Source organism: Scophthalmus maximus, chromosome 6 (genome assembly GCF_022379125.1).
Source record: "Scophthalmus maximus strain ysfricsl-2021 chromosome 6, ASM2237912v1, whole genome shotgun sequence".
Classification (NCBI taxonomy): domain Eukaryota; kingdom Metazoa; phylum Chordata; class Actinopteri; order Pleuronectiformes; family Scophthalmidae; genus Scophthalmus; species Scophthalmus maximus.
Genome location: NC_061520.1, coordinates 9,372,882 through 9,397,381, shown reverse-complemented (window position 1 = coordinate 9,397,381; position 24,500 = coordinate 9,372,882). Strand labels below are relative to the sequence as shown.

Here is a 24,500-nt window from a genome sequence, read left to right as displayed (position 1 = left end):
ACACAATGAGATGAAGGAAGGCTTGTCCACACGCGCGTGCACACACACAAACACACACGCGTACACAACTTGAGAAACTGTAACTAGTTTCTATGGTACAAACGACAGTGAACATGACAAATTAAAGGGAGGAGCCACAAACACACACACACACTCACTCACTCACACACATACACACACACACACACACACACACATACTCTCACGCACGCACTCACACACACACACACACACACACACCTTGAAATCATTGCCAACACCCATGAATACTCACACACACACATCCATTTCATCATAGATTAGCAGTAAAACGTTGTTTATTTAGATTCAGCTACATAATAAAACCAATAAATGTGCACAGTTTTTTAATTATTAAATAAAAACCAATACAAGCATTTAGACATGACAGTCACCACTGTGAAAAGCACTGCTGCAATTCACAATGTCGACGGCTGCATTCAGTGTAGATGTGTCATTGACTGGGCTCAGGTCACAGGTTCAGGTAAAAGCCTTTCTGACAGCAGACAGTTTCACAGTAGGAGAGGCACAGCTGTTACTAAGACGTATAGTAAAGATAATAGTTATTGAAGCTGATCAAGTTAAGAATGTTGCATAATCGTGTGACAGTGAGCCAGCACGAACAATACCAGGACCCACGAAACTGAAGTAGCTTAGTGAAATATATAATTTTATTATTTACACCTTTGCTTTTCTTACTGTGACATGACCAAATGCACGCCGTATTGCACAACATAGACGTTGCTTAGTTTAGGTTCAGCTACATAACCATACAAATCAATGTAACAGGTGTAATGCAGACGTAACAGAGTGATCACAAACGAAAGATCAAAATGTCTTCAGTGAAAGTAGGAAAATAAAAATCCAAACCTGTATCATCTCAAACTCTTGGTTTATCTAAAAACCCATATATATTTTTTTTTTTTTTCATTTTCTCACAATGTAATGTTTGCACACTAGTGTATGTATTTATACTACAGAATGTTTGACATAAGCATCACAAAAAATATAAAAAATTAAATACAGTTCTAATGTCATAAATTGCCCATACTAGATATGATAAAATACTTTATCTTTCCAGAAATCCTGTAAAAAGTGATAAGAGTGACCCGTGTGTGTTCATGATTGTAAAGCAGCATTCCTGTGAGAGCCATGTCTTGAACTGTTAGCCTCAGTCTGAGTCACTGCTACTGCTGCTGGACTGTGGAGAAAAAGAGAGAAATCTATTCAACTTCGTTGAAGATGAATTTCACAATTGCAAAAATAAAATCTTGATCGCCTAGGTAGGAGGCTTGGAGTAACCACCCATGATCCAGAAAATAGATGGTGTTTTACGAGTCATGAGATGGTCAAATGGAATAAATGCTTTCCCTGAAAAAAAAGTGACATCTGATAGAAACAATGTTTTCAGACAACTCGCTTTGTGCTCAGTGTTATGGTACAAGTGCTTTGGGTTGCTATTTAAAGAATCAACACTAATGTATGTGCTTGCATAGTGTGTCAACATGTGGTCATGAAATGTGATTTTTCAGCCTCTCCCACCCAGGTAACTGTCACTGATCAGGTTCAACTACAGTCAACTGATTCTGCAAGTCTGGTCCTGAAACAGGTGCTTTACATTTATTAATACGATTTTTGCTTGGCTACACTTTGAGTTTTAGACGAGTGAAACTTGTGGTGTCCAGCAGAGGTCTGACCTTTCTGAAACCTGACTGCTTTATCCAGTAGGCACTCTGAGTGGGTACAGGGAGGGGGAATGGCTTATCCCTTGATAACAAAATGATAAAAATGCATCTCATCTTTTCTCTCAGTTCCATCCTTTTTCCAGCCATTTTTGTCTAGGATCTAAAATGTTCTCTAAACTATATACTATTGTATACAATTCTATATACTTTCCCTGAAGTGTATATTCTACAGAGTAGTGTCACCTTCATGATCAAATTGAGAAGCAGCATGTGGTCACAGAAGAGCCAAAGGATCATAGAGACACACTGCGGACTGCTGTATTCCTTAATCTTGATGATAATAATGAAATGAAAATTTGGAGGCCTGAAGCTGAAGGGCCTAACAGGTCCGAGTTAAATCCTCTTTTCACCTGCAGGAGGGGCTGTTTAAACCTTTACACCCAGTCTCACCTTGCCACATTTGTAGTGCCCGTGCTTGTGCCACTTGTTTGCTTTCTTCATCTTCTTCATCATCTTTTTCTGGGCTTTGTGTCCAACCACCCCCATCACCATTCCTGTTAATCCTCCAGTTAATGCTCCAGGCATGGGATTCATCCCTCCATGATAATAACCGTTGTGGTGGCAGTTGTGGTGGCCTTTGTGGTGACCATTGTGGTGGCCCTTATGGTGGCCATTGTGGTGGCCGTTGTGGTGACCCCATTTTGGAGAGTGTGGGTATGCACATGGGTGAACACCTGCAGGAGGGACAGCTGGATATCCACCTGGAGCCATAGGATAAGGATGAAGTCCTGGAGCTCCATACGGCATCACCCCTGGATGTACATTTGGTGCCACAGCTGGGCTCAGGCCAACTGGGTATTGGTAGGGTGGTGGGTGCACTGGGTTCGTAGTCTGGGGGAAGACTCCTGGAGAAGGTCCAGCAGGGTACGCAGGGTTGTAGCCAGGAGGGTAGGCAGGGTTTGATGGTCCCATTGGAGGGAAAGGTCCTGATAAACATAAAACCGCACAAACCCCTTATTCCTCAGAACATCCATATTATAAAATGGGTATAAAACAAATCATAAAAAAGTTCTAATTATATCCTGGTTCTGTGAGATATCTTACCTTGATTTGGCCACATGGTTATGTTTTTGAACCTGAAACTTTAGGAAACCTGGGAAAACAATGAGAAATTAAATGGAGCAAAATTACATCTCCTGCAAGAAACCACATTTTATTAAGGATGTAAAAGCATTTACTCAAATAATTTAGTGTAACATTACAGTAGTAACAGGTGTAAGATTAAAATGCTGCTTACACAACAACATCATTTAATAATGTAACACGGTAAAAGAGTAATTGTGCTGAGTACTTTTACTTATGATACTTTAACTACATTTTGCTGATAAAACTTTTACTTAGTAAGAATTAGAATAACTTTAACTAACAGATTACTAACATTTTGTAATCTTGATAAACTGTGTGTGTGTGTATATATATATATATATATGTGTGTGTATATATATAAGCTTTCCCACCATTGGATAAAGGCAATAGGTTATTTTATTGGACTACATTAGCTCTAGCTGTAGGTGCTCCGATAAACAAGTTAAGGTCTACTGTAGGTTATGAACTTTGCTTAAAAAAAACTTTCACACCTTTTGTAATAAATTTAACAAAATACTCGAATCACAAAATATACTTTTGGCTCAGATAAAGTAAGTTTCAGACACTTATGACGGGTCCTGACGTCACAACATCGTGTCCATGTCAACAACCACCTGTTAATGTGGTTTCTACAGGTATGATATGACAAAAAATAACAAACATATGTCTAAACCATGTGACATTTGTTTTGTTTCCGAACACGTTACTTACAATCAATATTTCACAGCGTCCAGATTCAGACTTACCTTTAGAAACTTGTCTCGGGTTTGAGGAAGTTCGTCCGGGATTCAGCACCAGCACCGTCCGTGTTTGTCTTCCGCATTTAACTGAGCGCCAGCAGCGAGAAGATGCATCCGGAAGCCACGCCCCCTTTGTGAAATGCTGTTACATTGTTTCCGTAATGGAAACAATACTGTGGTTAAGCTGAGCTACCAGTTTCTATGGTACAAAATACAGTGAACATGACATGAATGAAGATGTTAACTGCCAAATATAGTGAGATAAATGAGTCAGGGAGGTTTATACACACACACACACACACACACACACCTCGAAATGCTGTCACTAGTTTCCATGGTACAAAAGACAGTGGACATGACAAATTAAAAAGGGAGGAGCCACAAACACGCACCTGACTTGAAATCATTGTTAAACACCTATGAATCATATTCCATTGGACACATACATTACATCATGGATCCACACAAACTCTTACAACACATCGTTTTCTCTTGCTTTAATTATTTAATCTTAACAACAAAACAACAAACAAATAAGCTGCCAAGGATAACTCATATTTACTTTAAGTTCAGGTTCATAACCAAACCAATCAATGTACCAGATGCAATGCTAATGTAACTGATCCGTCATTGACAATATTAGCTCTAACGGTTTTTCTGCTATCAAAATAGAAATATGTACGCTGTGAGAAAGGCCTATTTCTTCATTTGTTATTATTTAAATACAAAACCAAAATGATATACCATAGTAACATAAGATAAGGCACACAATACAAACAAACTAACCTACGGCTGAGATTTAAGGAACAACATTTCCCTTTTAAAAACATTCATTGGCATTATGACATAGTGAACATGCTTTTAAATTTTTCTATAATGTACCCGGATTAAAATTAATTATATATTATTATACATTATATATATTTATTATTAAGTTGTAAGTATCAAACAGAAATAAAGCATTCAAGTCAATGGGTTTACCCATATAGTTCAACCTGATTGAAAAGTATTGACACAAAGAGAACAGTGCAAACGCTTGATATGTAGACTAAAGCAAGTCAATCTGAGGGGGAAAAAAAATCATGGAGACACACAAGACCGAAGAGAGACCAGTCTGTCTACGACGCACTGAGCTGTCAGCCGGGCGTCCGGGTCGAAGTCCCAACAATCTGACAGGAGCTCCTGCAGCTCAGATCCCTGAAAGTTGTATACATTTGGTAAGTGACAAATAAAGCTCATGACTGGTGCTAAGCCAACTCGAAAACCACATGTCCAAAGTAAGAAGCATCCGCGTAAGAATACCTGTGGTAGCCGTTCCCAGTGTTTAGGTACGGAGGGTCTCTTGTCCATGTCAAACACGTACATGACGAGGCTCTTCAGCGTTACACTGTCCCCCAGCTCAGATTCGTAAGGCAACAGATGCAGTGGAACAACACCGTCTGCAGATGGAGACATTTGTTTGCTTTTTAACAGCTTTATACAAGGAGAAAATGCAAACATCTGACAATACTGACTTGTGTTATGACCTTTATGCTCGAATAAAGTAAGGATTCTTAACATAACCTCTCTCCTTGAACAACCTACTGCTACTGACTGATGATTTAACAAATTGATGCTGAATAGATGCCCATAACTGACTAGATTAGCACTTCTTTGAAGACAAGAAAATTCTGAATGGTTAGGTCAGAATTACGTAATCTCAGTGTCTGAAGGTTTCTGATACCTGGTTAGGGGAATGAAAGGGAGTTTACCGTCAAATAAATCTGAGCAGCGCATCAAGATCTCCCACAGCAGGAGTCCCAGAGCATAGATGTCCCCCTGCATGAGACACCATCTGCTGCCAAGGTTAACAGAGCCCTCCAGGATCTCGGGGGCCATGTAGCGTAGTGTGGCAAACTGACGACAATCCTGTAGATGGACAAAAAAATGTCAGAATGTCTTTTTTCCACTGTATTTTGTTTACAGTATGGTGAGATAACAGCTCCCTTTTCATGGTTTCTCTGGCCGAACATGCGTGCCACCTTGTTCGTGGTGTGGCTCTGCCAGCTGGGATGTCCCGAGCAAGAACGCAGGATGGTGGAGCATCCAAAATCACACAGGGCACAGGTGCCGTCGGCTTTCACCAGGACATTTGAGCTGCTCAGGTCTCTGTGGGCCACAGAAGGTTTGTGCACATCTGCAAGAAAAATCACGTGGTAACATGGATACTGATTTATTTGGATTGTACAGATCAAGAAGGATTACATTCATTAGTTCATCATGTCAGATAACACACCAGAATAATTAAAATGCCCCCCCCCCCCCCACACACACACTATACTGTAACAGTGGCTTCATGTTTATGAATCCCTGTAACATATCAGCTGCGCCTTTTTTTTAAATGAGATCTCACTTGAAAAGAAATATTCAAATTAATTGAATTTGATTCTGTTTCATCAAAACAGTTGAAGGAAAATGATAAATTATTGGTCATATATGATATTTCAGCGACAATGTGTGCATACACCCACATGATATTTCATCCATGCTTTCTACATAGGTAGCCTATAACACAGCTGACTATTTATGATATTTTCCTCATAGATTTTGTTTATACATAATATAGATTGATTTAACTTGTACACTATTTTTTGTATGTACTCATTATGATATTAACTAAGATACCTTTATTGCTGTTTTGATACATCATAAGAGGTGCGTGTTCTTTTCCCACTTTTTTTACACTATAACACACAGACACACACTTTATGTTCACAGTAATATTCTGGCCAATACCATATCTGTGAAGGTCAGAGTGGAGATAGGAAAGTCCCTGCGATAAAGACTGGCACAACTTCAGTGACAGCATCCAGTTGGTGGTGTGATTACTCAGAAAGGAATGAAGAGAGCCCTGAAATCAAAGGGACACCAAAGGGACATGCGTTCATTGTTAGTTTTGGATACTTTACCTGAGAATGCGCGATGAATTCTTAAGACAGACTGTAGATGATGAGCTAGGTTCAAAATGTGTGCATACATATGTATAATTATGTATGTTTCGTGTTCACCTTTTCTCAATGGGCTATGAAGACAGTAGGAATCCAGCTCTCAACAGAAGGATATCAATTATCCTTATAAGAAAAATTGAATGGGAACACACTGGTCCATAGATATAAAGTTGCCAGGAAAAAGAAAGACGATAATAATTTAAATCATTAATAAGCAATAGATTTGCTCAGTTTGAATGTTGGTTTCTGAATTTTCAACAGTCCTATTTGTGCAAACTTTGTTACTATTTAGACGCAAAAATGATTTCAGAGATGTTTTTCTTGAATAAAATATTTCAGTGCTATTGATTCAGTTCAAATTTGAAGAGTAAGCATTCAAGATTAGGTATTCACTTTATTTTGAAAGTCAAATACGTGTGCCTTTTCTTTGCTCACTTGCCCTGACTTATTTCCTTTCCCTTGAATAACTTTTGTTATTTGGGAAAATGCACAATTCATTTTCCATTAATGAATGCTTGCACTTACATATTCAGCAATCTGAAGAACAATGAGCCAACTGCTGTCATCCGGTTTTGTCCCAGTGCCCAGGAAACTGAGAATCCCAGCATGTTTTATCAGGGGTAGCTCATAAACCTCCCTCTCTGCAGTAAAATGATGTCTCCAACCTGCAGGGAAAACTTTCACAGCCACTGTGGTTCCTTGATATTTCCCCTGCCAGACAGTAGCAAAATACCCACGGCCCAAAATCTGAAAAACATAAAGATCATTGTAAAATAAATCACCCAACGGTCAAAATCTTCACTGATAATGACACAATATACGTCAGTCTGATAGCTGGACTCACCTGCTGTAGTTCAATGTCAGCTATGTCAATCTCAGAGTTTTTGCTTGTTTGGCAGGAACACGGTGGGGAGATACTACAATCAAGAGCTTGGAGATTCTCCTCTAAAATAATGAAAATAGACAAATCTAACAATCGATACACTCACTGAAGGTAATGCAAGACGCAGACAAGACGGAAATCTGACTGTAGAGGAACAAAGAAAGTACACTGGCAAGAGGGAGTATCATAGCAGAGATAAACATCAAGGTCAGTCCAGCAGAAAGAATGAAACACTTCCAAGGTCAAACAAAGATATCATGAGAACTGTGTTTTGTTTTTGTTTTTTTAAGTGGAAAGAATGTTTTTTTCTCTATAATTCTTTGAGAGACAGATAGGCCATTTGATGCAAAACAAAAGATTTAACGTTTGAAGAGAAACAACTTCACAGCCTCGCTCTGTTCTGAATCCAGTTTATTTAGCGGCTGTTGCATTAACCCCATCTTCAGTGATGCTTAGTTAACACTAGTGTCAGGCACAAATATAAACTTTTGACTCACTTTATTGGCCTTGTATATTAAAATCCCACTTACTGCCACTCTATTTAATCAGACACATTAATAGCGAAACAACAAAAGTATTTCTTTCATATCATGTCATCAATCTCGCGATCGTTCATAGTGCAGTTACAACAGTCAAAATTCAGTTGAACTCCCTAGGTCGCCTGCAAAAGTAGACAGTTAGTGTAAATGGAAAAATTAAACTGAAACTCATATTCAAGAGAGAATAATGAATGCGTTATTTTTCTTACTTTTGTCTTTGAGGTTTCTCCATTTGGCAGCAGCGATCAAGAGGTACAGGATCAGCACAGTTCCAATCAGAATTACAGCAACTTTCATGAGTTCTTCGGAGGAGAAAACAAAGAAGCATCATTTATTAATGTGTAAGTCAACATAGCATGTTACAAATAGTATGAAAGGAAATATGGCATTCATTTTAGTTGAAACCTTTTCTGATTTTCAAAGTAAATAGTGGATTGTCTGGAGGAGAGAGGGGAGTGAATGTCTTTCGAAACAATGACGGTATTTTCTCTGATGCAAAAAGGAAATATCTCAATCAGTAGCATAGAATTGTATTTTATCACTACGCAGGTTGCAGGTGTTATGACCGATAGCAATCTAATTATGATCATACCATCGACATAAGACTGGGTGAGTGGAGGCTGTTCTGAGTCCGGGGTCCAAGTGACGTTGCTATTGCAGAGGTCTGTGTTGCAAACACATTTAATGAAGCTGCTGTCAAACCGTGTTTGACTCTTGCAGGTCGCGTCTGGGCAAGACTTTTCAGCCACGTCACAAGCTGCAACAGACACATCCGTAGTATCAGACAGGTGTGACTTGATATTGACTCTCTCTCTCTAATGGTACAACAAGCATCCAGTAGTTCGGTCAAGTTCATAGGCACCGGAATGAGTTGTAAGGTTTTCTTACCCAGAAGGTCGACCACCGGCTGCCCACTGATGACCAGGAAATAGCCCACGCAGCAGTGTGTGTTCTCACAGACCTGCAGCGACCCGCTCACTCTGCCAGCGGTCATATATTTGTTGTTCTGTTGTGTGTTCATGTGGAACACGCACCGTCTCTTCTGAAGCGAAAACTCGCTGGAGACACGTGTCATGAGGAATTCTGGAAAGAGGAAGACAGAAAAACAACTGGGCAAACTTGTCATTTCTCTGTGGTTTGTGAATAAACTAAGAATCTCAAGCCTGTTGTCTACTGTTGCACAAACAATTTGTCTTTCTGGTGAATAACACTGTCTGAAAGACTCTTTAAACTACAAGCTACAGTTTTATACTATCTTTAATTTGGTTCTATAATTGGGAGGGTTTATTGAAGAAAATTTACAATAAACCCTCCCAATTATAGAACCAAATTATGACCTCCACCAAGGAGGTTCTGTGACGTGTTTGGATTGTCTGTTTATTTCTAATTGTCGGATTTTTATTTGTCTGTTTGATTGTTTGCAGGATTCTTCAAAACGTTTTGGACAGATTGGCATGAAATTTCTTTCGAAAATAGGTAACAGTTGATTACATTTTTTGATGTGGATCCCACATCCCACAATTTTTTTATTTTTGGAGGATTCTTCACCATGGCGAGATGGGGCAAAACATAGACATTGTGGGTCATATCTTTACAAATATATAACGTTTAAAAAATATGTACAGTAGGTCAGATGTAGATGGGAAATTAATGTTTTGGGTGCAACAGCATATATAGGTGGGGGGATTGTTCAGCCTTGACGGAGGACTGTGCTCTCTGAGCGCTCTTGTTATCATTGTATTGCTTTGTATTCGTCTGTTAACTGCTTTTAAACTGAACCTTTTAAACTAAGCCTTTGACACAATTGCCTCAAAAATAATTTCAGTTTGACTGATTGATCTGATCCAGTGGAGAAACGGCATCATTTTATCAGAACTATAGTTACAGGACACAATACTGCTAGATATTTACAGCTTTGTGAGGTGATGGTGATGTAGTTGGAATTGTTTCTACAGTACAAAACAGTCAGCAACACATCAGCTCAATACTAGCAGCTATGAAACAGCAAATTAGACATCCTGAATAAATCCAAAAATTAAAAATAATGATTTAAAATAAAGCTCCAAAGGTAGCATGGTTTTAATAGAGAGTGCACTCACCCGCAGCCAAAATCACCCACCACTGTTGCAGGATCATCATCGGTCTTCCTCTGAGACCGGAGCGGCTGAGCAGGGATGTTTACTGCGAATGTGAAAGGAGTTTCCCACGTTTCCCAGCACCACTCCCACTGCCGCACACCTGCCCCGTGTCTGTGGGAATACAGCACATTTATCAACACAATCGCCTCCCACTGTTTGGGAGTATCGTCTGCAGTCAAGTGGTCTGTCGTGTGCAGCTGTCTCGTTCCTTTATGTCCACAGGTGAACAACAGCAGCAACTGGACCTTTTGGATAAATTCACCAGAGTCAAGGAAAGGAGCCAGAATAACTAACAACATCCATCATTTTTTTTCATTTTCTGATTTTAATGTTTTTATTGTTATTGTCAGCCGCATAATAGAATTTGGGTTTGAGTTAAAACACACAAAATTAAATTGCAAACATGAGATACTTAATCAAAGACTTTAAATTACAACATATTGAGTTAAATTCATGAAATATAAGAAACCTTGGAAATATTTAGAGACAAAATCACGACTGTTTGACTCCCACACCAAGTTCAAATTTTGAGAATATTCACATTTTTAGCCACACACTAGCAGGTTGGTTCTATAGGGAACAACTGGATGGATCGCCATGACATTTTCTACAGACGTTCATGGTCCCCAGAGGATTGAATCCTACTGACTGACTGAACTGAACTGATGACGCTACCATCGGCCTCAGCCGTATGTCTTTTCAGATAGGCCTGTCAACATTTTGAATTTTGAACTTGAAGGCAGAATCTAATTTAAACAATATATATTTTAACTTAGACTCTCATAGATTTTAATTACCATGAGTAAATTAATCTGTGATTTTGCACCCATTTTACTCTGGTGATACAATAAAAATACACTCTTCAATCCATGTTTCCAAAATCAACCTTAAAATTCAAGCAAACTTTAAGATAACTGGCGTTGTTTTGTGTTTTCAAAAGGCGTGCGCACGTTTGCTGATTCAGTTCCCCCACGCGAGGGCGGAGTCTGAGAAAGAGACATTAACGCGGGCGGATTCGCTGCCCTGTGCGCCGCCCTGACGTATAAAACAAGCGCAGCCAATAGTCAATCAGATTAATTGGTCAAGGACCTGCGTGTGGGCGGGACACACCGGAACTCAGAAGCCGGCAGTTGCCTCCAGTCCGCGTTAGTCACGAATGAAATGGTAAAGGAACTTATTATTACTCATCTAATATTTAACGCGCCTCAATGTGGAGGTGTTAAACTAAATTGTGTCGATGTGTGTCTCCAGGCAGGTGTTCTACCTGACGTGTTTGCGGAAGACTCTGGAAGTGATCGAACATTTCATGGCTTTTCTGACAGTGAACTAGAGGTACTAAATTTTTTTTTTTTTTAATTTTAATAATAATAAAAAAAAAATAGATTCGAGGCCGTCAGGTACAACAATAGATACTGAAGGGGATTATTGAGAAAGTGGCCGTTTGGTTTGGTTGTGTTATGATGTAATGCTGTCAAATTGATTGTCACTCAAATGCAACTCAGGGACTCAGCTTTTTTTTATTTTGTGCTAGAACAAGGACACAACAGGTCAATCCTGCTGTAAACAAAACCAAACTGTGGTGTAACCAGGGCTGCAACTAACGATTATTTTCTTAGTCGTTTTAGCTGTCGACTATTTTCTCGACTAATCGATTAGTTGTTTGGTTCATAAAATGGTGAAAAATGTTGATTGTGCTTGGCAAAACTCACAGATATTTAGTTTACTGTCACGGAGGAGCAAAGAAATCTGAAAATATTAATTTAGAGAGGCTGAAATCAGAGAATTTTTTTTCCATAAAAACTACTACTAATCGCCATTATCTAATTTAGTCGTCGATTTCTAATCGATTAACTGTTGCAGCTCTAGGTGTAACATTAAGAGTAGTGTCGCTAGCCTTATAATACCATCTATTTACATCCTCCAGAATCTAAGCTTGAAAGAGGAAGATGAAGCACGGCCTGACCTTTCACCTGAGAAGCAGAAAGCCACACCGAAACCATCTGCTGGAGCCCGGGCCTTCAGGCTGAGGGTGGCACTCCGCTCCGCTCCCTCCTCCATCCAGCAGTCCACTGATGAGGAGGAGGAGGAGGAGGAGGAGGAGGAAGAGGAGGAGGAAGAAAAGAGGGGGGCGAAGAAGGCAGGAAAGCGCGGCGGTCAGGCAGGGAAGGAGAGACGTGTGAAATTTGAAGACGAAGAGACGCCACTGGCCGGGCCGAGGAGCGGTGAGCCCGGACGTGATTCAGCAGCAGACGTGTCCGATTCTTTCCTGGCGAGAAGAGAGCAGAACATCAGGGCCAACAAAGCGATGGTAAAACCAGACACACAGAACCACGCACAGTAAAGCGGTGTTTAGGGGGAAATGGCAGATTGATTTGACAAAGAAGGTGTATTTTCAAACAATAATCCAGGCATGATGAAAAATCTCAGCAGGATCCCTTAAAAAAACCCAGTTCAGGTTCACTGTACGTTCATTACTTGTTACCCCACAGGGAGATAACACGTTACTGTCTCTTTGATTTAAGTCAAGAACGTCAGGATTTTAAATGGTTCAATAGTTCATGGTTAGTTGCATTTTAATATTTGTTTCCTGGAGATTGGTATATTTTAATTCAGTCACAATCGGTTTGCTGGCAGGAGAAGAATGTTTTGCCGTGCAGAAACAGCAGGCGGACACCAAACAATACCGCTGATTATCACATTGATATGTCAAGACTGCCGTGGAGAGCTGAGTGCTGAAACTGTGCAGATTCAGGCTTTGAAAAGTTGCAGGAAAATGCAAAAATAATGACTTTTTATAATTCATTTGCCATGTCTCTAATGCTGTTTGTGTTCTCTGTTCTCTAACAGCTGGCTCAGCTGATGGCAGACCTGCAGAAAATGCCGGGCGGTGCAGGACTCCTGAAAAAAGAAGCAGGCAAAAAGAAGACAAAAGAGAGAAGCGCTGTGAGTATTCCCTTAAATAAGTGGTCAAAATTCTTCTCTTTCTCGTCATATTTCTGCCAGTGAATCGCTGAATATCAGTATTTTCTTTGTGATTTTATTTCACCTTGCCTGCAGCGTCCACCGCGCTCTGGTGCAGCCGGAGCAGAGTCCAGGCGGAAGTCAGACCGGTCGTCCCGCAGACAGACTCGCTCCATGGGGGGAGGCGAGGATCCTTCGGCGCCCAAGGAAGAAGAAGTTGAGCTCAGTTTGGAGGAGGAGCTGCTGGAGGTCAGTCCTGTCATATTTATTCTAGGACCAGGCGCAAATCCTTTCAAAAAATGATCGGGAGCCCTGAAAGCACAGTATGAGTTCCACAAATTTTTATTTCACATGGCTGTACGTGTTCTTTATTTAAAATATGTCTGAAAGTCAAATAATGTCATTTTAACTTTAGGGTACTGTGCAGTAAACTAAACTTTTTTTTCTTCGTAGCACTGTATAATTTTCTGAAGTGTTACTTTCATGATGTGAGATGACCGAAAACTGGGGTCTTTATATAGTCGTACCCATAGTTGTAACCGCTTTTTTTCTCATCCATGCTATGATATGTAATATGTAATGTACGATGGTAAGCGATGACCATGTGTGTAGGTCTCTGTTTAGCTAACTTTACCTCGTCAGTATCTGTGTAAAAACTTCAAGGTGAGATGACCAGACAAACGCATCAGTGTTTTTGGACTCTGTCTTCCAGGTACGTCGGGCACCACAGCGCCGTGGCGCCCCGCGGCCCAACCAGTCCAAACCTCACTCTGTCCGTCCCGTGGAGGACGTCACAGAGGATGAGCTCCAGCTGGTCGCAGAAAACATGACCGATAAAGTCTACAACAGAGTCACAGTGAGTTCACAGCCAGACTCTTAACTGCTACATGGGGATGATATACAATATATTGAGAGATATGTGCCATTGTCTCACTTACAAAATAACTGTGGCAGCCGAGGAAGTCATCTTGTCACCACCAGGTGGCGGTCTCTCCTCCACTGAAGCCTAAACATCAGTGCTTCTCCTCTGCGTAACTGAATGTTCAGAGGATGTGTTTTTGACAGGAGATGTTATACAATGAAACAAAAACTGTCGGCGTGCTTGTATCTCCAGGGCTCCACATGTCATCAGTGCCGTCAGAAGACCATCGACACGAAGACGTGCTGCCGCAGTGACGCCTGCCGCGGCATTTTGGGTCAGTTCTGTGGGCCGTGCCTCAGGAACAGATACGGGGAGGACGTCAAGAAGGCGCTGCTGGATCCGGTCAGGCTGCGGATACAGCTGCACATTCTCTACACTGCAACAAAAAAAAGTTTCATAGTTCCACCTATTTACAGTTTAATAACAAGCCATGCAGAGATGTTTGAGGGGCACCGGGTACAAACCGTTTCCTTCCTCTTTTCATGCCGTTTGAGACGAGACTTGGATCTCATGGGATCACACAACACTGTTTATTCAAACTCAGGCCTGAAAACAAATGAGACATTTTCCCCCGAGACTTGATGTTAAAATCAGGAGAAGCATAATGGATTTCTTGCTTGTCCTCGTAAATCTTTCAGAGTGGTTAATTTGCAGATTGATCCAGGTCGGGTTAATTGATTAACCATATTACAATATTGTCATACAGCTGGGAAGTACTGACACAAACGTTATGTTAAAGTTGAACTTTTGTGTACTTTATAATTATGTGTTTTTTTATCATTTTCAACCGGTATGACTTTTCTTCTATATTTAAATTTAATTTGGTCAACACTACAGTAACCCTAGCTTAACTCTTCTTTTTTTAAGGAGTGGAAGTGCCCTCCCTGTCGAGGCATTTGCAACTGCAGCTTCTGCCGTCAGCGTGATGGCCGCTGCCCAACTGGCATCCTGTTCCCCCTGGCTCAGTACCACGGCTTCTCTGACGTCCACTCCTACCTTAGCAGGTGGGACACTGCTCGACCTCATTTCATCATTTTAATGAAAGAAGCTGGTTCACATCTTACCGCGGCCAAATCGCTGTGGCAACTTGTGCTGAACGGCTAACCCGCTCCGTGGCAGGTTAAGTTGGAGATAAGAGATCAAAACCTGTCAACTGCCCCAGCTGCGGACCAATCAGATCACTGGAAAACCAGAGTCATCATTCTACACAATCCTGACTGGGACAAAAGAGTTTAGGGAAAAGTGACATAATAGAATTAGAGTTTATCATGCTAAATAAATGCATAGGCTACTTAATATATAGCTTCATTTGAAGGAAAACGTGATTCATCTGATTTTTGTTATTTGTCTCCTTACAGCCTTCGTAACAAACTGAAGAGTGAGGCGGAGGAGGAGGAGGAGGATGATGAGATCTGATTTCAACACTGAAGGGAGCTACTGTTCAAACTGTTTTTATTTACTACTGCGTTCAAGTTTTGAGTCTTCGTTTTAGTTCTAGTAAAACAGACAAAATGAGATTTTAAGCCAATAAAGTATTGTTTTTTGGTCAACTGATCGCAAGGGTGTCTTTATCTGACAAATGACAAAGAAACTACACAAATAATATTCATAATTTTAATCCAGCTGTTGGCATTTGCAGTAGTTGTATACACACAATATAAAATCCCTTATTTAAAACGGGGCAAAAACAAAAAAAAAGTAAGAGCACTTGTATGATGAACATAGTCTACAGTGTTAAAGGATAGTTTTTTTTAAGCATAGTTTATACAAGTTATAATTTTGTTATGCCAAATCAAGCAGAATATTGAAGCAAGGAAACTGAAAAGCTTATGTAACCACTGGGTCACCTTAATACATTTGACTTATTCATTTGAACAACAACAAAAGGGATGTGTCCAAGGTTTGCCTCAAGCTGGATCTTTTTCCAGTTCCACAACTTTTAACATGCATATCGTCAATAGTAAAAAATTATTAGAAAGTTCATGGACCAAAGAAGGATTTCCTAGTTTTTTTTCCTTTATAAAACGAGTATGAACCTTTGGTTTTGAGCTTACATGTTCCTGCTGTCTGGACATGACTACAAAAATACTTCACCTATGATCAGATATGACTAAACAAGAAACGGTTATTCACAGGAGGAAAAAAGGAATCTGACATGTCTCAGATGATAAGTAGACCACGGGGGGAAAAAAGAAGTAGAGGGAAGATCTGAACTGTATAGAATTCATTATTCTATGACAGAAAGGCTCTTAAGTTTACATATATCATCTACATATATATATATATAAAAGTCATAACATAAGATTAAGATTGATTGTGCATGAGGTTCATACAACTAAAAGGCATTCTCTTGCAATCGTGTAAGATGATCCCGCCTATGCTAAGGAGCCTTTACGTTACCCCCCCCAAAAAATTATATATATATATATATACACAAAAAAAAATCCTAATGTTTTTTGCAATGATAAACTTCAAAGCATGATGGCTTATATGTGTGTACCTACATAAGAGGTTTACAAGTTCCTCAGGATGTCGGTGCCCTGACACACCTCCACCCTCACACCGATTAGTGCTGCTGGCTCCGACCTGGTCGTGACCACGTATCACCGCCCTCCTCTGACCAGTCCACCCTAAAACACTTTGAAGTATTATTCCTATGATACTGGGACTGCTTGGGAATATTAAAATTGCTCCTGATCGTTCCAATTTCAGTTTTGGACTGATGTGGGCCAATCAGCCTGAGGTGCATGCGTGTGATTCAGCACGCCCAGTTTGAGAGGGCAATAAACACCTGAGGTGAAGAAGAGGGACAAAGCATCAAGGCTCACAGCCGTGGACACAAGTGTGAGAGTCTGACTTAGTAGTGTCTTCTCTTAACTTCGGAAGCTTGCAGAGAGAAAGTAGCTAGCTACCAATTCAACATCAATGTGTGCTGGTCTGTGTAGTTTTATCGCAATCCCACCATCAAGTTAGATTAGGTCTTTTGCGTGGGACAAATGTTAGTGTAGTGCCGTTGCCATTCAGGGAGAAATAACATTTCATGATGACTTCTCTAATATTGACATTTTAATTAAACTCATCAACCTCTGACCCCTTAAATGCGACAGTGTGTGTGTTTGAAATACAAGATGGAGAGATCGTATCCCTGCCTCGGTTTTCAAACAGCATCTGTGAAAATGTTTCTGAGAGGATCTGCCCTCTGCAGTCCGACGAGCCCTTTTTCAACCCCAAATGTCCAAATGCAACATCCATCCAGGCCCCATCGTCCTGCTCCTCCTCCTCCCTTAGTAGCTGTTGCCATTAATCTGGTGAAGGTCCACCTGCATCATGTTGATCCCGCTGCTGGCCAGTCGCGCTATGCTCTCTGCAGATAAGGTCTCCATGGCGACGATGGTGTGCTGGTCGTTGGCCGACACCGCCCCGGTGCCAGCTTCCGTTCCCGCAGCGGGCGAAGCTGCGTCGGTCGAGACCGAGGTGCTGCCGGTGGTGGAGACGGCCACTTTCTTGTTCAAATGGGTTTTGATGTGCTTTGAGAGGTGGTCGCTGCGCATGAAGCGTTTGGGACAATCGGGGCAAATAAACTTTTTCTCACCTGAAAAAAGAGAGAGGAACAAAAATGTGTGTAAAGTAGCAGCAACTGGAACTTCTTGATTGTGACAGCCCTGTGGCCTCTGTCACGATAAAGCCTTTTCACAGTAGATATTTTTAGTTGTCAGGATGAACTCGGGTGTTTCTAACAACATGAACAATGGCTCTGTTTTATTCAACTGTCCTAGTAAGCAATGACAGTAAGCAAACATTGCACAATACCAGACCCTTTAAAAACACATCTTGGACTGAGTTCGTCCTCTTCACCTTAGAGTGCTTCAACGTGCTTCTCACAATAAAACCAAACCGAGTCCCGGTCGTACCTGTGTGCGTCCTCTTGTGACGCTGAAGCTCGTCTGAGCGCGTGAAACGTTTGCCGCAGAACGACCAGCTGCAGACGAAGGGCCGTTCTCCCGTGTGCCAGCGGAGATGCGCCCGCAGGTGGGACGTCTTGCCGTAGATCTTACCACAGCCAGTGATGTGACAAATGTGCTGCTTCTTTTTTGTTGGGTCACTGTTTGGTGTAAAAACAATATACATCAGCGTCAAGAGACAGTGCTCCCTCTCTGTGATGAGACTGTACAATAAGGCGAAATGAAAATGTTTTTTTTCTGGTAAATCGAGAGTATTTTTAAAATTGTATTCTAAAAACGATGGCTTGGTTTTTGTATCTCTGCGCAGTGGTTCTAATAAACGGTACTTTTCCGTTCAAGTATTGATACTTATAACAAAGCAATTCAATTAGATTAAATAACAAATATCCTCTCAGTTTCAAATAAACAAAAGAAGTGTCAGCACTTCTCATAACAACATAGAAGATCTCTAACTTGCTGTGTTGCACAGCTGCTTCACTGTAGAGCTGTGTGCAGCGCTCTTTTTGCCTGCTGTCACTCTCTCCGTCATAGTCTGACTGGCCAATCGGCAGCACCGGGAGAAATCCTGCTGAATCGTTGGACCCCTACATGTGCGCGTTGTCACGGGCATACAGTTCTCAGTAGATAAACCTCAACACAGCCCTGCCCTGCCCTCTCTGTGTTACTGTCACTTTGCTCAGTTGTGCATTAGCGCTTCCTGTGTACAATCAACCCTCATATTCCTGCTGGCCACCCCCGTCACGCAACTTCCACCAAGAATGAATCCAATTCTTAGCGAAACACGTTCAGTGACATACCGTCCTTCTCCGTCCTTGCAGAAGGGGCAGGTACAGGCCTCCCTCCGGTTACGTCGTCCTTGAGGTTGTGGGCTTATGTCCTCATCGTCCATAGCTGTACTATCATCCAAGCTTTCTCCACCCGTCTGTAATGCCTGCTCACCTGTAGTGATGGAAGAGGAAATATTCAAGATGTGCAAGATGATTAACTCGATGGTCTGAGATTTTTTGGGGTTTATACAATTATCAAGTTCAAAACACAAAACCACTAGGAAAATCTTGTTTGTATTTAGGAACCTGTTAAATTGTGAAAACACTCTAGGGAGATCTTTCTGTAGCAGCATAACCTGTTTACCAAAAAAGGAGTGCTAGCCTCAATTGTATGTTGCCTGCAACAAAAATATCTGGGTCACAGTTATTTCCAGTTACAAGAGAGTCCAGAATTTTCAGTTTCAGCATTTAAGGGTATTTACAATATATTTGCTCAAGGATAAGATAACAACACTAAACAATACTCCAAGGTGTTCATAAAGGTTTGACTGGCAGCGTAACTACTGCTAAAATGTATGATTTGAATTTGAGAATTATGACTAATACCTGAATGTAAGCTCAATCTTCAGATTTGTGCCCTCCAGGTTTTCACTAGGTAAATGTTGGTTTAATGTCAGCGCTGACGAGGCGAACAGATATCAGCCATTCAGTATGGCTTCAGCCCAAACAAAGCCTGCTGCATACGTGGTATAATAACATACATGATGGCAGAGCCAATTATTCCTCATAAACATTAGCATTTATGAAAACGTTGACAAATAATATGATGGGAGGGGCAGTGAATGACTGAAAGGGGTGCATTACCGTAATTTATAATGAGACTCAGTGTCGCCAAGTAAAGAAATAAATACATTTAAACATGAACACAAACACACACTCAAGGAAACTCCGAACCCGCTAAACTGGTTACACTGGTATTATTGCACACAAATAGTTCAAACAAAGAGCAAAGGGGATCCAAACCTGAGATACAAGGTAGTTTGAATTTCAGAGCAGAAATCAAGGGGGAAAAACACCTCAACAAAACCAATTGAATAGACTACTTCATATATTGATTCAGCCCAACTGCCAGTCAGTCCTAATGCTGTACAAACAGTGAGCTACATAAGCTGAACCTAGGACTCTTTACATTACAAAAACTGACCAAAATTAAAAGGGTAATTCGCAGCCTGTTATTGATCCAAGCCGTAATAAATTGAAAGAACATTTACGGTCATTACAAAAGACGACTTCCAAGGGCAGAGTCAAATAAACAATTAGTATAAATAAGGCTCTTCTTTACACGTGGGGCAACTTGGTTTCCCTGAGGCCGAACCCCAACTATACTTTTCTTAATGTTAAAATGACTCACTTCGCAAATTATCACGCAAAACTTTTTGAAATTACCCCACGCTTACCCCAGGCCGCATACCAGTGACCTTGGGGCAAGACACTTGATCGTAAACTGCCTCTGACGTCGCTTACGGCAGTGTATGAATGAGGTCGGTAAAAAGCAGCAGCGTTGTATAAATGTGTGAATGTGAATTGTACGGTAAAGTGCTTGAGAGTGGTCGATGAGACTAGAAGAGCGCCATTTATAAATACAGTCCGTTTACCATCTACTGACTGACCTGCTGAGCTGGAGATGGTGATGGGAACACCCTGCAGCTGGTGCATCTGCAGCCCTTGCAGCCCTTGCAGCCCCTGCAGCCCCTGCAGCCCAGAGCCTCCAAGTGTGTTGAGATTTATGGTCTGGATGCCCGGGATCTGCACTGTGTTGACGGACACTCCTCCAGCCGCACCAGCTCCCTGAGCCTGACCAAGTTGGTTGAGCGACTGCACCGGGGCCAGCGTGATCTGGGCTCCCGTCGGACTCTGGATCTGAATGGTCTGCCAGCTCACCTGGCCGTTCGGGCCCACGGTGCGCAGGAGGATTGGGCTTGAGTTTGGCATAATCTGAAGATTTTGAAGCCCCTCCTGGCTGAGCGTTGGAGTCGCAAAAACCTGACCGCCTGCGGTCGTGACAGTACCAGCCTGGATGGTCTGGAGGGACGTTCCACCTTGGATAAGCTGCTGAGGCTGGAGAAGGATCTGCTGTGGCTGCTGTGCATCTCTGTTGTCTGGTTGTATCGGGACACCCAGAGAAGATGCTGTGCTCTGCTGGAACGTCCCCGTAACCGTTCCATTGCTGTTCTGCGTTTGATTCATTCCATAAGAAGAGGTCTGCGCCGTGACAGTGGATGCGGTTGTCATGTAACTTGCGCCGCTGTTGGAAGACACTGGCTGTTGCGAGTGCTGTTGAATAAGCTGACTCCCCCCTGTATCCCCTCCACCATTTGCATCTCCCCCTGTGCCACCTGTTCCAGTGCTGACAGGCAACAGAGTGATGTTTCCATTAAGCGATACAGGCATATTTGCCAGGAACTGGGGCTGGTTTTGTAACATGTTACTGCCTAAACTTATATTTTGTATGGGGATGGCTCCCTGGAGGAGACTGGGCATTGTTATAATGTTTCCTGCAGAACCAGCTCTGTTGGCTGTGGTTATGATCTGCTGACCATTAGGAGAGGACACTATCTGATACTGCTGCCCTTGTCCTGCTGCAGCAGATACTGCAGAATCCTGCTGAGCATGTGCAAACTGCAGTGGCTGGCCATCAACTGTCTGAAACTGGGGAATAACCTGGTACTGAATGTTGGGCATCATACCAGATATGGTGGTGAGCACTTGCTGACCCTGCATCGATGGAGCCTGAGCTACTACATACTGCTGTGTCTGGTGCTGCTGTCCCTGAGTGCTCACAGCAACTGCTGATGGTGACAGCACCTGTCTGCTCTTGCCTAGGTCTCCCCCAGTCATCACCAACGTGTCAGTGGTGACCGTGTTTGTGCCGGAGGACGCCTGCACGCTGAGAGGGATAACCTGCCAGCCGTTGGCACTGGAGGTGAAAACACCCTGGTTTAGGTCCAGCTGCTGCTGCTGCTGCTGCTGCTGCTGCTGCTGCTGCTGCTGCTGCTGCTGTTGTTGGTCAGTAGGTGAATCGTTCTCTCCTGGGGTGTCAATTCGACTGCATGTGGCTGCCAACAAAGCGAGAGGAGACGGCTGCTGCGAGTCCTAGAAAGAGAATAAATGAAGGGAGGGGAAAGAGAGGAGAAAGAATTTTGAAAGTAGAAATAAAAATGTTACTAACAACCACACGTTAATGCAGTCAAAAAGGCTGTAAAATGTTCCAATACTCTTAGTAATTTAAACCTACAAAAGCAGTTCAAAACAATCAATTCAGTATACAGATCAATCTGCATACTGAAAGGAAATAATAATAATAACACCAATATAGATATGATTAAACTGCTTGAACTTACAAAGTGTTTAACAATAAAAACAGCTGAAAAATATAACTGTGGTAAATAAGACAACACTTTAAGAAGTTATTTAAAAATCAAAAAAGCAGCTATTCTACAGTGTTACAGTAGAATAGCCGTCATTAAAAGTCAAACTGATGAAACTAGAAGAAGACAAAAGAGGGTTTTAGTAATTTATTTAAATTGATCAAATTGAGGGGCCCTTATTGAATTAGCCAAAGAACATTTTAAAAATAGCCTTTTATTTTTTGGGTAGGGCAAAGTATAGCAAAACATGATGGTTAAGAATTTGTATTATAAAAAAAAATCTAAACAAGAAACACTTGCAAATTGCCCTGAAGATATTTACAATATTCTTCAATTTGAATATATTATAGCACTTTGAGATTGCTTTTGGCAATGAAAACGGCTCTATAAATAAATAAATAATAATAAATATTATTATTAATATTTTTTAAAAATGGTGTGGAAAAATCTGCCATCCTCCTGTGAGGCGGCTGTGGAGCGTGGAGCCCGGCGGTGGGAGACGAGCAGGGGAGGGACCACACTTCTCCCGGAGCGGCGGCGGGCTCGGCCTTCCCCTCCCCCCAAACCCACCCATCTCCCTCCCACACTTTATTCTTGCCCTATAAACTGACACACTCCTCTGGCCACCCCCTCCACCGCCAGCCAAATGGGCCGAGCGACGTGCACTCGGTGCCGGGGGTTTGACGGGGAACACCCCGTGTGGGCGAATTTCTACCTGCCCATTCCCCACCCCGGTGACATGTGCTCCGGCGAGAAAACAAACAAGCCCCACACACGGATGAGCTGCGGACCCGATCACGCAACTGGCATGTTAGGTCCCATGAGTCCGACGGGGGATCTGCGGCTACGCTCATCATCCGATCTGGCAACCCCCCCCCAAAAAAAAAAAAAAATAAGAAGCGTGCAGACGAGAGCGTGCAGCGAACCTACTTGAGAGTTTGTGTTTCGCTTTTGACTGAAGCCTCCGCCGCCGCTCCCCACAGCGGCCATTTCACCCTGCTGCTGATCTGCGGAAGAAGAGTTTGTAAGATCAGTCAGAGAGGAGCTCGTCGAGTTGAACTGACACACACACACACACACACACACCGTTGCCTCCGACACAGCAGCGGGGGAATTCCCGCAGTGTACGCGCGGTCGATCCTCGCTTAAAAAAAAAATATATATATATATATATTTATATATATATGACTACGAAACTTTTCTGGAGTGTAACGTGAAGAAATCCACGCCACAAGTGCTCGGCGGGGCCAGTTAGCTTTAGCGGGCTAAGCTAACGCGAACTCACCCACGGCGAGTGGTGTTACGAGAAAGACACGAGCCCAAGTGGTTGGCCCAAGAGTTCCAGCCGCGCCGCTGAATACACAAATGCTTGGCTGGCTCGGGGAACTTGGGCCGAGTTCAAGTGGCGTGTGAGTAGGAAGTGTCACACGAGAAGGAGAAGTTACAGGCGTGTTCACCGCTTCGTCGGCTACATGTTGTTAGCTAAGCACCGACAATTAGCAGTTAAGTAGCTGGCACTTTTAAACTGCTCCAGACGCGAGCTGGGAAACAAACAAAACACCCACATCCACAGCGATGGGGACACGTCGAGCGCCGCACTTCGAGTTGGCTTCGACCTGTGGACGTATCGCCGGGTTCACTACGCGCCGCCGACTTTTAAAAAAAGTTCACTTACTGCTCATAATTTGAAGACGGGAGGAGTTTCTCTTGCGCTTTTCTCGGGTTGACAACTTTTCACAACTTCACACTAACTTGACTGCCCGCCCGCTATGAAGAGGAAAAAACACGGCGCGCGCGATTTATGCAGCGGCGCCGCCCGCCGGAGTTGCCGTGCACTAACAGCGACCCGGCTGTTCTTGTTTTTTAGTTTTTACAATTTCAAAAAAAAAAAAAAAAAAGGCTTCTTCAGCACGGGATTAAAAACCATGTGGCCTTGAATTAGCATGTCTGGGTTATTCAAGTGAATTTACAGTTTCAGTTAACACCAGCAACTGAGAGAACTGGCATACAGGACAAAAAATATATATAATTAATGGCGAAATTATTAATATTATGATCACTGTTGTTATTGTATTTGTTTGTTGTTTTTTATAAATTGATTATTTCATCAAAATCACAAGTAAATTGTTTTTTAAATAAATGCTCAAATTCCCAATGATGTCTTATTTTGTCCGACCAAAAGTCCAAAACCTTCAAATATTCAGTTTACTATCAAAGAAAAAACGCTAATTCTTAGAACCAAAAGCATTTGATTATCAAAATAGTTGATTAATCATTTTTATGTCAGTCACCTGATCGATTAAGCTCCACAGTTTTACTAATGA

General features: G+C 42.0%; 4 protein-coding genes across 7 annotated transcripts; 1 reads left to right on the top strand and 3 right to left on the bottom strand.

Moving 5' to 3' along the window:
* Window positions 1-295: 295 nt before the first annotated feature.
* Window positions 296-3,743, bottom strand: LOC118309362 (proline-rich protein 13). The gene is made up of 4 exons (XM_035631405.2): window positions 3,596-3,743; window positions 2,808-2,856; window positions 2,154-2,689; window positions 296-1,219 (listed from the first exon to the last, which is right to left on the bottom strand). The coding sequence occupies exons 2-4, from the start codon at window positions 2,821-2,823 to the stop codon at window positions 1,190-1,192; spliced, it is 582 nt and encodes a 193-aa protein (XP_035487298.2). The 5' UTR covers window positions 2,824-2,856; window positions 3,596-3,743; the 3' UTR covers window positions 296-1,189.
* A 328-nt stretch (window positions 3,744-4,071) lies between these two features.
* On the bottom strand, window positions 4,072-12,238 carry LOC118309358 (anti-Muellerian hormone type-2 receptor-like). The gene is made up of 12 exons (XM_035631397.2): window positions 12,100-12,238; window positions 10,098-10,247; window positions 8,887-9,081; window positions 8,591-8,755; window positions 8,208-8,300; window positions 7,421-7,521; window positions 7,102-7,323; window positions 6,365-6,479; window positions 5,611-5,765; window positions 5,341-5,497; window positions 4,892-5,028; window positions 4,072-4,786 (listed from the first exon to the last, which is right to left on the bottom strand). The coding sequence occupies exons 2-12, from the start codon at window positions 10,135-10,137 to the stop codon at window positions 4,670-4,672; spliced, it is 1,497 nt and encodes a 498-aa protein (XP_035487290.1). The 5' UTR covers window positions 10,138-10,247; window positions 12,100-12,238; the 3' UTR covers window positions 4,072-4,669.
* Window positions 11,230-15,569, top strand: LOC118309360 (cell division cycle-associated protein 7-like). Of its 2 annotated transcripts, XM_035631401.2 has the most exons (9): window positions 11,230-11,300; window positions 11,388-11,468; window positions 12,061-12,444; window positions 12,984-13,079; window positions 13,194-13,346; window positions 13,810-13,953; window positions 14,212-14,361; window positions 14,887-15,023; window positions 15,378-15,569. In XM_035631401.2, the coding sequence occupies exons 1-9, from the start codon at window positions 11,298-11,300 to the stop codon at window positions 15,433-15,435; spliced, it is 1,206 nt and encodes a 401-aa protein (XP_035487294.2). In that variant the 5' UTR covers window positions 11,230-11,297; the 3' UTR covers window positions 15,436-15,569. The 2 variants fall into 2 exon arrangements, with proteins under 2 accessions (XP_035487294.2, XP_035487295.2); XM_035631402.2 differs by lacking the exon at window positions 11,388-11,468 and having other exon boundaries at window positions 11,283-11,300.
* Window positions 15,570-15,619: 50 nt separating this feature from the next.
* sp1 (sp1 transcription factor) lies at window positions 15,620-23,988 on the bottom strand. 3 transcript variants are annotated; one of them, XM_047332909.1, is made up of 6 exons: window positions 23,852-23,988; window positions 23,107-23,183; window positions 20,419-21,901; window positions 18,779-18,920; window positions 17,931-18,121; window positions 15,620-17,611 (listed from the first exon to the last, which is right to left on the bottom strand). In XM_047332909.1, exons 1-6 carry the CDS (start codon window positions 23,856-23,858, stop codon window positions 17,304-17,306), a joined length of 2,208 nt encoding a protein of 735 aa, XP_047188865.1. In that variant the 5' UTR covers window positions 23,859-23,988; the 3' UTR covers window positions 15,620-17,303. The 3 variants fall into 3 exon arrangements, with proteins under 3 accessions (XP_047188865.1, XP_047188866.1, XP_047188867.1); XM_047332910.1 differs by having other exon boundaries at window positions 23,742-23,863; XM_047332911.1 differs by lacking the exon at window positions 23,852-23,988 and adding an exon at window positions 23,263-23,281.
* Between the last annotated feature and the right edge of the window lie 512 nt (window positions 23,989-24,500).